At 35.4% G+C, this 15764-nt stretch overlaps 1 protein-coding gene across 1 annotated transcript; it reads right to left on the bottom strand.

Moving 5' to 3' along the window:
* Positions 1-5979: 5979 nt before the first annotated feature.
* Positions 5980-7296, bottom strand: LOC131062870 (F-box only protein 6-like). The gene has a single exon (XM_057996608.2). The coding sequence runs from the start codon at positions 7294-7296 to the stop codon at positions 5980-5982; it is 1317 nt and encodes a 438-aa protein (XP_057852591.2).
* Between the last annotated feature and the right edge of the window lie 8468 nt (positions 7297-15764).

The following is a 15764-nucleotide window of genomic DNA, read 5'->3' as shown; positions in this document are numbered from 1 at the left end:
ATGTCTACTCTTGAAGATAATGTTTTCAGATTATGTCTCTCTGAAGAAAGCATTCATGCATGACCTGAGAAGCCCTACCTCAATCAGATCTTGTCAACGGACTAATTATGAAAGTCTACCTTTCATCTCTCTCTTTTAAGATGCTATGGGTCCACTTCGTAAGTAAGAATGAATCATCACATCTGTGAATTTGTTATTTAGATAGGGTTTTAGAGGGAGTCTTGATATCTTTTAATATCTCATTTCATTCTTGGGTTCTAATCATTATGGTTTAATAGAGAAATTGATAATATATATCTAATGTATATTCATTGTCTATTGCAAATTTCTTTTTTATGATGATACTAACCATGATACACTGGGTGTATCATCCACCCTCTGCAGAGTGCAAGGTGGCAGTGCTCGCTCACCCTCTGCAGAGTGCAAGGTGAGTCCACCCTCTACGAAGTGCAAGATGATAGTTCTTTCCACCCTCTATGGAGTGCAAGGTGGCAGTTATTTCTCACCCTCCGTGAAGTGCAAGGTGAGTTCACCCTCTACGGTGTGCAAGGTGACATGTTGTACTTCTCAGTGAAGAAGCTTATGTATCCTTTGCGATTGTGCATGATTTATGTTGTATGGTTATATATATCTTTGAGTATTAATTGTTGCAAGTGTACATATGGAAAGGTCTCTGCCATCCTCTATGGATATGCATAATGAAATATCATGGTGTTACATGCAGGTCCCAAGGAAAGTGTAAAGTAATGAATCGTTGGCTTCATCCTCTATAGGCAAAGAAGGCATTGCAAGAGAAGATCATGTAAAGGTTCATTGTAATTTAATTGCATGATCAAATCACAAATTGTATATTGATTGTACTATTAGGGCTGGGCCCTAATCCTAAACCTTGTAAATGTTCTTTCCATGGGTTTGTCCATGAGAATTTGGCTATGTATTTATTTTCATCCCCAATTAAGAGGGAGTATTTTTTTTTTGTGTAACTAGGATAGGAAAATAAAAATGATTTGGATTGCCTTAAGGCATCATCCGAATCCTTATAGGGTTGGGCCCTTCTTCATTAAGGAGGTGTGTAAATAGAGTTGGGCCCTATCTCTATCTAATGTATTTATGTAAAAGGGCACATAGGGCTGAGCCCTATCTATGTGCACAAATTAGGATAGGGTTGGGCCCTTTCTCTTCCACATGCCAAGCAAGGTCAAACGTATGAGATTGTAGCATCTACCTTAGCGCCTAGGATAGGACTGAACCTAAATAAATCATGGAGTGAGATATAGGGTCGACCCTATCTTGCACATATAACATGGGAAAAGCACAAAGACTTTAGCGCCAAAAGGTGCCTTATTGGGTCGACCCAATAAGGCACCAATCCTCATATATAAAATCTACATAGAATGCATCTTGATATAGATATCAGATATGCGAATCAGATCTGCAATAACAGTGTAAAATATATCTGCTCTCCTTTGGTGTGAATATACCTGATCTATGGATGCGACTCTGCTCTGATTGATGTGAACTTAAGTCTATTGTTCATGCTGAAGAAGGAAGGGTTATGCTGATTACAAAAAAGTTCATTTGAAGCTGAAGATATCTGCACATGTATTCAACCTGAGATAAGTGTTGTAAGACTGCAATTTTATTCATAATGAATAATCAGATTTGAGGATTTGTTGTTGTTGGGTTTTTCCTCCAAGAGGGAGGTTTTCCCAGGGTAGACTTGTGTTGTGTGCCCTTTCTATTTGTGTGCTTTGATTCCTGTTCATTATTGTTAATTTGATCACGAAAACTAACACATAAGAGGTCAACAAACATCATGTAGTCATAATATCTAAATGATGCCAAAATAATCTTAAAATCTCAATATGTGTCCTACTTCAATATGGTTCAATGACATCAAGTATCATATTGACATCATCATAATAAAGCCATATTAAATCGTTTGAACCCTAAAAGATGTATGTTAACACTATGCACAACGCTCAAGTTTAACTTGAGACATTAAGCAACACTATGTAGTCATAATATCTGGAAGTATGATCAACACTCGAGTTTAACTTGAGACATTAAGCAACACTATGCACAACCTATAGCAAGATATACACTCCTTAATATCAATAGCAATAATATTCTTGACATTTTAGTTCATTCCTTAAATGGCGACCCATTATTCTTGTAGTAGATTGGTTCTCCAACTAATTGGTTTTGCACTTGCCACTCATGTCTATATTATTCTAGTAATTAGAAGCACCAACCTTGTCATAATGTGTTCTTTGACATTACTACAAAATATAAGAAAATCATGTTTAAAACTTATTCATGTATGTATTAAATAAACTTCATATCATATACCATTATCACAACATGATTTTTTATAAATAAACTAATAATCAATCCCATTAATTTAATGCTAGAAAAAAAAAAAGATTAACACTAAAATTTGTAATAACAATGTTAAATAATTTTCAATAGAAATAATTTGAAATTATACTCTATAATCCATCAGCATGATTACAACTTTATGATGTCATTCCTAACCTTAATAATAAGATTTATAATAAAATAATATTGTTTTTTATTAAACAATTTTAAATACTAAAATCAATTTCTGACTACCACAAGTTAAATAGGAAGGGTAGTTACTAGCGGGCATGATGAAACTAATCACTGGGTGGAGAATTCAATCATTTGATCCACATTAGTTGGGCCATCTCTTCTCTTCCATGGATTTTCAATTTGTTTGTTCCCTTACATAAATTTAGATCTTTGAAATCAATGTATAGGAGGCCATGACGAATCTCATAACCAGAAAATATTTCAAAACTATCCAGCAATGTCTAGACGAAGTATCGTTGAGTGTTGGATCCATTCCTACAACCATATAATTATGCGTTCTGTAACTCCATTCAATAGAATAAGCTGTATACAGTTGAAGGTATGGTGTATATTCAGCTTACCTGATTGCAGCGTGCAAACGCTGAAGATAGTCATGGAGATACTCCATCCTTCCCCTATCATTTAATGCCTCCGAGAGTTAGAGAGTTTGGTTAGTTTTGGTGCCATATCCTACAAAGAAAATTATAAAACATTTCAGAAATAAATAAATAAAAATTAAACCATATTAAAGCACAATAATTTACAATAAATGGTCATAGAAGCAAGATAATTTTAAGTACAGAGAGCCAAGAGGATGAATCCTTAAGTATGAGAGATTCTTGAAGTTGAGAGCTATCTGAAATTGCATGAAATATAGCAACATATGGGATATCCTAAAAAACATTTCAGAAATGAAACAAAAACCAAGTAAAACCACATTAAAGTTCAATATCGCACACTAAACTGTAATAGGGTCAAAGAACTTGAAGCTCAAAGCTATGGGAGAAAAGAATAAAGAAAGGGGTGATAGATGCAAGATAATTTTCAGTAGTGTTATCTGAAATGGCATGAAAGATAGCAACATATGTGATGTTAGGAAATGTATTATCATGGATGTCACCCAAAATGCTTAAAGAAAACAGGGTAATGGTGGTATCTGAAATTGCATGAAGGTTATAGGGAATTCAGTATCATCGGTAAACTACAGATATACTGTTTAAGGTTTTATTTGGTTTATTATTTAAATAGATTTAGGTTTCAAGTTCAATTTTGTTTTAAGGTTAGGTTATAATGGTTTAGGGTTAGGGATCAATTAAGTATATAATTATCTTAAGAGTTTGGATTTGATTTGTAGTTTAGTGTTTGATTTGGTTAAGTGATTGGGTTTGATTCATTTAGTGTTAGGTTTAAGGTTTGATTTGGTTTATTATTTAAATAGGTTTAGGTTTGATTTAGGTTTCAAGTTCAATTTTGTTTTAGGGTTAGGCTATAATGGTTTAGGGTTAGGGTTCAATTAAGTATATAATTAGCTTAAGAGTTTAGATATGATTTGTAGTTTAGTTTTAATTGTGTTTCAAGTTAGAGTTCAATATGGTGTTAATGCTATTCTTTCATTTGGTTTAGTGGCGCAGTTTGATTTTATTAGAGTTAGGTCTAGGGTTTGACTTGTTGTAATTAGGGTTAGGATTCAATTTAGTTTAGTGTTTAGGAATAGAGTTTAAATATAGTTAGTATTTAATTAGTGTTTGGGTTAGTGATAGTTTTTGATAAGGGTTAGGGGAGTGTTGGATTAATGGTGAGATTTAATTTACATTAAAAAATAATTAGAGTTCAAATAGGCTTATGGTGCAATTAGGATTAGTGGTAGGATTAGAATTTAGTTAATTTTTTAATTAGAGTTATGGTTAGGGTTGAATTTGATTTAGAGTTTAATAATAGTTAGGTTTGAAATTGGATTAGCATTTAAATAGGGATATGATTTAGTTACAATTAGGATCAAGATTATGTTTCAAATGATTACAATATAATTAGAGTTTGAGTTAATATTAGGGTTAATTAGAGTTAATTATATGTTTAATTTGGTTCAATGTTTATACTTAATCTGGCTTAGGCTTGCAATTCAATTTGGTTTATTGTTACATTAGGGTTTACTTTTCTTTAAGCTTAGGGTTTAATTTGATTTATTGAACTACAGTTAGGGTTAAATTTATTTTAGTGCCAGTGTTAGGATTTATATTTTATTTAAGGGTTAGGATTGAATTTGCTATAGTATTCAATTTGGTTTAGGGTTATGATTTAATTTGGATTTTAGATTAGTATTAGGTTTAGGGTTCAAATAAATTTATTGTAAGAATTCAATTTTATTTAGTATTAGAGTGGGGATTAGATATATAATTAGACTTAGGGCTAGGATTGAAATATTAAGCATAATTTAATAAAACTTTAGGTTCAATTTTGTTTAGTGTTCGGCTGGTTAAGGTTTAATTTGGTTTAATATTATAGCCAGATATAAAACTCTGCATGCATAGATTTAAGTTGGTATTACTAGAGATGGATTATATATTCGCAAATTTATTCTTTATAACAATAATAATATTCCATTGTCACAATTACTTTCCAATATGATTGAAAATATAATTGATAATAACTAATTAAAAATAGAAAACAATTTCATTTAGTTAATGAATAGCTAGCTAAATGACTTGCATTAGTTTTTTTATGGAATGTAGCTGTGCATGTAACACCAGTAGTACATAGCCACCCATCCAGTTCAAAGTTTTATACTTAATTGTACTCAATATACACTTAGCATTTGACTCAATTTTTAGTTAATTTAAAGATTTATCAAATCGGTATTTGATAGGGATCTTCTCTCATATGCAATGCAATATGTAATTAGTATTGGATTCAACACAATATTGATCTGGATCTTTGATAACACCTCCAATAATTTTGAAATAAATTTTATAGTAACAACCCTTGCTGCATTTCCATCTCCACCAATTAAACTTAATGGCCATAGGGTGCTAAATTTAAATATGGCAATATCCATGTGAAGTAATGGTATAGACCTACCACAAAGTATCCAAGAAAAACAACTACAGGGCAAATGTAATCTCAATGCCAAATATAGACAAAATAAGAACAATTAGAACAATATGACAAATGACCTGAAGGTTCCAGGACTACACATTTGCGAAATTGAAATCACAGGAATATCAATCTTTAAAAATAACATATCACATGAATGTTAATGCATGACGAAAGAGTTTTATCAGAACAGTTCACTGGATCATTAGAGCAAGATAGAGGATGCAGAAACTAACATAAAATGTGTATGCAATTGTATCATTAGAATTGCATATCCATTGTCATATCCTGAAAATCAGTGTAAAATATTGCCGGCAACCAATTCGCAAAAAAATTACTATAGGATGTAAAATATTCCTGGCAACAAATTCGCAAAAAATTACTATAGGATGGCACTATAAGAAGCACCCTTTCTCCAAAATGGACTCCTAGGTAGAAGATTCATTAAATTACACACTTATAACCATAATTATATTATCCCTGGTTGTGTCAAAATGTACTGATCATCCAAGCTCATTCTCTCGATTTTCTTAAAAACTGATATAGATGGGGTTTTGGTTCAAACGACACCATCCTCCGGTTTCTGTTTGTGTTTGTGTTTTGAATTTTACAGAGTGGAAGGCGTTGCCAAAACCCTTCTTTTAGATTATATGCAAACACCTTTACACTTTCATCACCATACAGACTGCTAAAGCACAAGTAATCTCCCACACAAGCACATGCCTGATGCCACCAATCTTTATCAAGATATTCATGGAGTGACAGTGGAGGCATTTTTAAAAGTTCTTTCCACTTCCAAACCAACTCATTTTCCTTGTCCTGAAACAACTCCCAGATAACAATACCGTCCTGAGTTCGGCCAAGTTCGCAAATGTTGTGTACAGCGGATGGATGAATTGGGGCATACCATGGTGGGTGATTTATGTCAAGCCTCCGATTGTTGAGTATGACGGACACAACAAGAACAGATGAGCCATATGAAACCATAGATAGAAAATGCATAAGATCCAGATCTTCAACCATTTCAGGGGGTAATGGATCTATTATAACAGGGCTAATGAAACCCTCATCTTGGATTTTGCAACCAAAGATAGTCCATGATGACATTCCCTTCCAGAAAAGAAATCCATTGCACTCAACCAATTCAGAACCTAAAATATCTGATGACGGTGTTTCTCCTGCAAATTGAAACTTAATCCTCCATGAATCTTGAAAGTACTGGTAGATCTCGAAGGAAAAACTTTTAGAATTCGAACAAACTACCAAATAGGGCTCTTTGTTTCCTCCCTGTATGATATGTATAAATTGGCCAGTCACATCTATTTCTATCTCTGCATAAGATCTCATAAGGGGATTGCATACAATTAATTGTGGAGTGGGGATTTCTTGAAAGAGCAGTAACCCATCCCCTACACTTGGTAAAAATCTAGTATTGCCTTCCTTAGGGTTAGGAAAAAAAGAGGGTAAAAATCTACTATGGCCTCCCTTAGGGTTTGGGAGAAAAGAGAGAGACAGGGTCCTCCATCTTTGTGCTGAAAAACAGTATGCCATACAGCACCAATTTCCATCATTTTCTTCATTACAGATAAGAAGCCATGGAAGCCATGGATCTTGGATCGGCAGTGAAGACAAAAATCTGTGCGAGGACAAAATAAAATTCCATTCTTTACTGACTACGCGAGAACTGCAGAGTGATTCAAATGGAAGCTTTGAAAATACCAATTCCTTCAAATCTTGAGATAACTTAGATATACCACGCTGCTCTGCGTCTCCTTCAACTGCTACGATGGATTCATCTCCTTCAGCTGCTGGGATCGATTCTGGTTTCATGGCTTTTATTCTTCAAACCCTGGATCAAGTACTATTTCATTTTTAGAGTACATCCTCACTCCATTTTATAGGTGTTTCATGTGGAGTACTTTCCTAAGAGCAGCCGACGTGGAAAAAAATATAAATTAAAATAAATTAGTATTGAGATATTATTATTTAGCGGATAGGCTTTTATTGTGGACTTGCAAGTCGACAATTTGCCACTATACCTCTCTCATACCTCAAAACAATTTTAACCTATCGTTAACCATTTTCAGGTCAACATTTAGACACTCAAACAACTGATAAACAACTTATAGTAATAAAAAAAAAAAAATAGTGATCAAATATTATCAGCAGATAAGATCATTATGATTGTATGCATAAATATCTACAAATTTGATTTAATTCTTGGAAAGATTTTTACATTGCTTCCACAGGCACGCTTTCTCTGGACACTACTTCTAAATGGTTTGCATTTCACTGCTTACTAATGTGTTATTTAAATGGTGAATTTTGATACCTAATTTCTGATTCTGAAGCATGTTTTCAAACTTGCGTTATAAAATCTGAAATAATTTGTGTTTGATACTGCATATAAATCTCAAATAGTTTTATAGTTTATTAATTTGTAGCTCAATGTTTCAGCCATGATAACAATGATAGGCTGCAAAACTTAAGCTGGCAAAGAGAGAAATACCTTTAATTTCTTAACAGATCAAAAAATTACAGCTACATGAAATGTTATGTTTGTGCGATATCATATGTTTCCTTTTAATACTCATGCTTCAAAGAAATTGTCAGCTACAGTAAATCATATGAGCGTCACTAGTCCTTTTCTATGTTGTAATTTGTTTTTTTGCGGTTACTTATTATTAATGGACTAATATACAACAGTTTTTCCACTAGGAATATATAATTAAAGTAGAGATAAATTATTCAAGAATGTACCCTTACCTGCAGGTTCCCAATAAACATATGGACATCTGATTCCAATCCTTGTATGGTTATTATAGTATATGAAGGTTTTCAATAGTCATTTGGGCAGTTGATTCCAGTCCTTGTGTATTAATCCTTGGACTATGGCTCTTGCCTGTGTGAAGAGCCTTGCGCAGGCGATGATGGGGTTGTCTCCAGATCTCCCTTCCTTAGTTTGTGTGCAATGGTCACGTCCCCTGCAGCTGGCTTTCTGTGTAATGCTTGGCTGGTGCTTGGTCGTGGGATGCTTAGGGAGTGCGGTGGGCTGTGCAGTAGGGTTGGAGATCTTTCTCTGAGCTCTGCTAGAGATCTGGAGATCTTGTTGCTGATTGGTTCGATGGTCCTGGACTTCAGTCTTTGGGGCTTTTGGGTCTTGTCTCAGATGGGTGTGAGAGTCCTCTTTTTAGTTTGGCTGATGGGCAGTATGTCTTTGGCTGGGTCTTTCTCTCAACTTGGAGATTTCGTACCAGGGCTTTCTACAATGCTGTTGGTGTTGGTGCGGTGAGGGTTTGGTGTTTCTATTTTGGCCCTTGTCTTGACCTGATTGCTGCCACTCTTGCGGAGATGCTCGTGGTTGAGGTTGAAGTTGTTGTGAAAGGGTTCGTGTTTGCCATCCTGCTCCTGTTTTTGTCATTTTTTTCTCAGCCATTTGGTTTATTTTCAATACGTCCTCTTGAGGTGGTTCCGTCTCATATTGAGGTTGAGATGATGGGCTTTTTAAATACGTAGTTTCCTATTGAGGTGGAGATGGTGGTTGTGATTCCTTTTGGTAGAAGCTAGAGGGAGGCCTTGGAGCTCCAAGCTCCTGTTTGGTTTGGATCTGAGTGTGGGATCATTGTTTTCTTCACCCCTATTCTCCTTATTGAGGTAGTGATGCTAGGGAGAGCAATTTCTTAGATGATAATGTTCCCTCTTCAATTTTGGAGGGTCTTTCTCTTGACGCAAGTGATTTTCTGATTGTTGGATCTCTGCTTTCAAGCTCTTTCATGTCTTCTCCTATAGAGGTGGAGAGCGTGGTGGCGCTTGTTTGTATGGATACTATCTTATTTAGGCCTCTGTTTCAACTTAAGGTGGTTGAGGGTACCACTTCAAAACCCTTTGATGTGGTTCTGGGAGCCATTTCAAAACCCATTTTTAAGGTTAGGGAAGCCTTTTAAAATCCCTCTGTGATTTTGGGAGCCATTGTGAAACCCAATGTAAAGGTTAGGGGAGCCTTTCAAAATCCTCTTGCTTATCTTTGGCTGGATGCTGACAGTTTTTAAGGGCCCAGCTTAGTTTGTGTTTGTTTTTGGTTAAGGGACAAGGTAGCCTTTTGCTACCCGACTTCCCGAAAAATCCCTGATGCTTGGACAGGTTGTGGAATCCTGATTCAAACCCTCTTGTATGGTTGTGGGTGGCAGTCAAAACCTTAGTGTCTTTCAGGTTTAGGGAGCCTATTTAAAACCCTCTTTTGTGGTTGTGGGTGCCAGTCAAAACCCTCAGAGTCTTGTTGTGGCATTTCACTGGTGGTTGGCTGTATGGATTCATTGTATATTTTTTGATCAGCTATTTCTTGCTGGGAGTTGGATGTTGGTTTATCCAGAGGGATTTCTGGTCCCCTTAAAACCTATTGTGCAGGGTTTCGGGTCCCCTCGAAACCAGCTTTTCCCTTATTCAAAAACAATGTTTTTTATTGCTTGTTAAACCTGTGCTTTCCAAAAATGTTTTTTAGTTCTTCTTAAACCCGTTCTTTCCAAAAATAAGGTTTACAAGTGTTAAAAAGAAATTATATACATCCACGATATCAATGTCTATTCCATTGTATTTGAGGGATATTCTGTCATTTTCTTTTACCAAAGCAACATGATCTCAAAACAACCAACAGGATATTCTAGAAATTAGCCAAAGTATGGGCATTTACATTGCATAAAGCTTTACAATAAGACATGTCTTGTAAATTCCACAATTAAAAAAATTTCTTCAAAACATATATTTCCTCTAATTTCATCTTATTGATTAAGATGAGGCACCCTAAATAAAATAAGAAAAATCTTCAATCCTCATCATAATTGTTGTATTCCAAACAGAAAGCACAAAAATTGAAGAAAATAAAATAAAACAATAAACATTTGCAAATTAAAGAAACGTCAATTCGACCTATCAATTTGAAGAACCTACAAAATTACGAAACAAAAAAAACTAAAACTATAGATTAAACTTACAAATCGTAACCCGAACTTCACTGATAAACTCGGGCAAAACCCTGAAATTTTGCAGCTTTTCGTCGACAGAATTTAATAAAATGAAAATTGTTTGAGAAATAAAATCACAAAGGTCATGATATTATTTCTTAATAGCGGAATCTATACAAATAGAGATGTCGCGTGTCCGAATCTCGCAGAGCAGAACACACTGTGCAATTTGAATTTTAGGAGCAACTAAAAACTAAATTATCATTGAGATGAAATTATTTTAATTACGTCCATAGATCGAATAGTTTATGTGACGAAAAATTGATTGCATGCCTTCTCCAAGTATTTAAAATTCAATGTGCATATGGTATCTTTAGAAGGCTGGTTTGTTTGTTTTTTTTCGACTCAAAGCAGATTTTTCTATATTTTTTATTCTGTTTTTTCAAATAATTCTATTATAAAAGTGATTAATGTTTTGGATTAAGACAAAAACAGGTTTTGAAGGGTCCTAAAATCCTTTACAAAGATATTGAAGGTTAAAATGTTTCTTCTATTCTACTATCTAATTGTTGGAAGATATCTCATCTACCTTCATATGCTCCGTATGTCAAAAAGTATTTGTAGCATTAAGGACAAACCCTGTAAGGAAATCTTTCTAGGATTTGAATGGATCTTATCCAACCTGTTCTTTGTCTAATCAACAAAATTTTCACATCTACCTGCAATATATTTTTCATGTATGTATAGAATTCTGGAAGTTTCTTCAAGATACCTCCAACATATTGAAACATGTGATGAATTCTAGAAATTGTTGCCCCTTAGTTGTCCTTGATGACAAAAAGGGTTCCATTGTGACGGGTTGCATATCATTCATACAATTTCATTATGGAGCATGGTTATGAGGCACACTGTATACTACAAGTTTGACATGGCTTATATTTCACTTAGCACCTAGTGCTTTTTGGCATTTATTATTTTATACGCTGATTATCATTTAGCATTTTATGGTGCATGGCATTATTTGCATTAGCTTGTTGGCATGTTGAAGGTTGTTATTTTAAGTGCTAATCAAGCACTAGCCGACTGTCCATTTGGCAAATCAGTAAAATGAAATATGATGAAATGACATCCATTATGCTTTGAGATTACATGACTAAGGATTTCTTTTTTTTTTTACAGCAATTGACATTTGTCGTCGGAATGAAATGTTTCGAGTTTCCATGTTGACTAGGCATTTTATGAAGATAAGGCAATTATTTGGCCTATTGACCTTGCGGATATCAAATCATCTTTAATTATTATTTGGGACTCGACTTATAATGAGTTAGGGCAAAACAAAAGAAAATGAAAGTATTGTTTTCAAAGCTAATGTGATACCGCCACCATCGGTGACATGAAGGTAGTTACAATGGCTTGTTTAATTAGTTTCTTGATGTGGGTTTTGAATATGACAAGCTACAACCATAGACAACACAGATGGTGGACTTTTTGGATGAATATATGGGGATCTCATTTAGATTTTCAGAGATCTTGTCTCCAGGTTAAGATATCATCATCTCGAGGCATTATCGTTTCACCGTTTTATTTTTAAAATAAAACGAAGAGAGTGTTTGTGATAAAAGGATTCTAAACGGTTCAGTTTCATTTTTGCAAATTTGAAAATCAAAAGTATTGGTTATTCATATGAGCTGGGTATGTTAATTCATTTTCTTAATAATACAAAAGGTTTCTTTTATAAAAAGGATATGGATTGTTCTATATTTTTTATTAAGGGAAAATAGGTTTTAAGGGGACCAGAAACCCCATATAACAAGTTTTGAAGGGACCCGAAACCCAATAGATTTTACCGAGATCTAGAACCCAACAAAGCAGGCTGGTCAAAGATATTAACAAAGAAAACCATAGCCAAAAACCAGCATAGCTGACTCTTCAACTTTCAACTAATGCATAACGATGTTGCTAAAAAGAGTAGACATAGAAAACTAGTAGGCCTACCAGATCTAGGAAAGAAAGGATCAGCCCTAAGAACCAACACAAGAGTTTTACAGGGGGACTCTTAACCTACAATTGCAACCATGGGTGGATCCAAACACCCATATCCTCCATCATAAACTCCAGATTACAATAATTGACCATACAAACCCAATCTAGACACAAAGGGTTTTGAAAGGTTCCCCTAACTTTGAATGTGGGTTTTGGATTGGCACCCAAAACCATGAAAGGGTTTTCCCAGGATCCCTTAACCTTCAACAAAGAAAACAAGTCACTAGACTCAAAACTAGCCCTTAACCAAAAAAGAGACAACAACAGGCTAGGATGGGCCCTTGAAAACTACCAGCATCCAGCCTACCTAAGAGAAAAACAAGGCTACCACAGCCCGACAATGGGTTTTTCAAAGCTCCCAAAACCTGAAATAAGAGTGCCGAACAAAAAGATAGCAATAAAGATCTAGACCCTGAAACATGCTGGGAAATTGGGAAAAGAGAAACCCAGACCTTCCAATAGAGACAACCATGAGAGAAAAATAGGCAATTTCCACCAGCATCTTGAACAATAAAAGCAATTGGATAGCCTTTTCCAACCATCTCTCCACCTCAATAGGAAAGATGTCTACCTCAATGGAACAAGAAAGAAAGCAAAAAGACAATGCAAAGTCCACAACAGCCAGCAGAACCAAACCAATCCCTTCCACCAAATCTCCCCCTCCATAGGAGAAAGGGTCACCTCAGACATACAAGGACAGGAAACGTCCAGAAGCCCATAAATCCCTCTCATAGTGTACCACATAAGAAACCCCACAACCACAAGAAGAGGGTGACCCATCACAGATAAAGCCCTTGGAAACCAGAGGAAAAGAACAGAGAGAGGAGAGGCCACAAACCCAAAAAGAAACTGAGAAATAGAAGCTCCTCCCCGCACCAGGAAAGCGCACAGAGACCACCACCGAACATTTCCACAAGCATCTCCATAAGAATTGCAGCCATCAGGCTGAGCCAAGGGCTAGAATAGAAACACTAAACCTTGGTTACACCAACACCAGTAGCATTGTAGAAAGCCCTAGTATGGCTTCTCCAGGTTGAGAGAAAGACTCAGCCAAAGGCAAACCACCCATCAGCCAAACAGAATAGAGGAGGACTCTCACACCCACCTGGGACAAGACCCAAAAGCCCCAAAGACTGAGGGCCATGACCCTCGAACCAGTTAGTAATGAGATCTCCTACAGGGTTCAAAGAAGGACATCCATCCCTACTACACACTCCACCGCAATCCCCAAGCATCACGAAAGAAAAACCTCAAGGGATGTGACCATCACACACAGACCAATGGAGGGAGATCCGGGACAACCCAGACACTACCAAAGCTACATAGGTAAGAAAGACTCTAGGTATTTCTACTCCCAAACACCCATGGGAATCCTGCTGCATCATCCACCAAAACCCCATCTTCAGCGTGAAGCAAAGAATCGCTCACCAGGGCCAGAGACCCAACAAGGGTATATGCAACGAGAGGCCATTGAGCATCCAAACCTGCGACATGACCAAATAGTAGATGTCCATGGGCACCATCATCATTGTCGTCATTCGCCTCTCCATCATTGCGTTCACTAGAGGAAACCCTACCTCCTCTGTCGCTCTGTCATGGATTGTTATATGTTATATAGGCATGGTCTATTCTATTTATTGTTGTCAAGAATAAAATATGTTGTATTTTTTAGTTATCAAAATCAGAGGAAATAATATCATATTCAGTTTCTTTCTGTTAAAATAGAAAATAAGTTATTTTTTAGTTTTGATGAAAAAACCCTAGTTAGGGTTTCATAACCCTATTTCGAGGGTTATATGTTGAAGATGAGATGATAGACAAACTGGCTATTTAAATAGGAGTATTTTTTTTTTCGGAAAAATGAGAAAAAAAGATATATTTTTCGATCCAAAACAGAATATAGATCTTTTGTCAGAGGGGTTTATTGATTGAAATTTTTTTGAGATAAGGTGTGCATTATCTCTCTCTGTTGTAAACTAGAGATTGAGCTTACTCTCTCTTAGTGTGATTGAGATTGGTTTGAGAAAGAAAATTGTAACTCTCTATTTGTTATATAGAGATGTGAAGGATATGTTGAAATACTCTTTGTAGTTGGAATCATGATATATACTGCTTCATTATACGTGTTCCAACTAGTGATAATCTTGTGATTGCAATCATGAAATTACAAGGTTATCATTGACTGTAACTTGAGTTAATACTTTGTATTGTAAGAAGCATAGGGGTTGGTGCTCCTTGAAGTATTAAGACTTCTAAATTTAGTGTACAGAGTTGGTGCTCTATGAATTAATAAAAGACAATCTTAACAAGTGTTTTTTCTATCCCAAGAGGGTTTTCCACTCATGAAAATCTATGTGTCTTGTGTTACATGTTATTCGTTGTCTCATTAGATCACTCTGATATTTGTTTATTAATCTTCCCTATTATTGTCATCTTGGTCAAAAGCTTGTCATGTTGATTGTTTCATTCAAGGTTTAAAGTTGTTCTAATTTATATATGTTTATGTTGCACGTGCTGTTCAATTATGTTCTTGTATCAAAATGTCTGAGTTTCAAAGGCATATAAGAATGATTTAATTATGTTCATATTGAATGGTTAAATTCATATTCTTTTATAAATGAAATCTTGTATGTAAATTATTTTATATGCTAAGTCAAATTTATTGTTGACTCTGATTCACCCCCCCTCCTCTTAGAGTCAGTCCACTTCCAACAAGTGGTATCAGAGCATAGGGTCTCTCCATATTGGTTTGTCCTAGGGATTGTTCTTGGTCTTTTGGAAGTATTGTCATGGCTCAAACACAAGAAGGTGCCTCACTTTCAAGAGCTCCCCTCTTTGATGGCACATATTATGTTTTTTGGAGGATCAGGATGGAAACATACTTGATTTTTGTTGATCTTAATGTGTAGAACATTGTGTCCACAAATTATGTTGTTCCTACTAATATTCCCATGGATCCTAATAATAAGACACAATATGAATTAAATGCCAGAGCTAAGCATGCTATCTTGTGTGATCTCACGAAGGATGTTTTTGTAAAGGTCATGTATTGTGCATCTGCTCATGAGATATGGAACAAACTTGAAATTATTTATCAAGGGGATGCAAAGGTAAAAGAATCTAAAATTATCACACTCAAGAATCAGTTTGAGTCTTTAAGAATGAAGGAAGATGAGACTATTGCAAGTTATTTTCTCAAAATTGATGAAGTTGTAAACTCTAGAAGAGGTCTTGGTGAAACCAATGCTGAAAAAGATGTTGTTAGGAAGATCATTCGAACCTTGTTACCTAAATTTG

This window comes from Cryptomeria japonica, chromosome 9 (assembly GCF_030272615.1).
Source record: "Cryptomeria japonica chromosome 9, Sugi_1.0, whole genome shotgun sequence".
Taxonomy (NCBI): Eukaryota; Viridiplantae; Streptophyta; class Pinopsida; order Cupressales; family Cupressaceae; genus Cryptomeria; species Cryptomeria japonica.
Note: the sequence above shows the minus strand (reverse complement) of the source record. Positions and strands in the feature narration are given on the sequence as shown.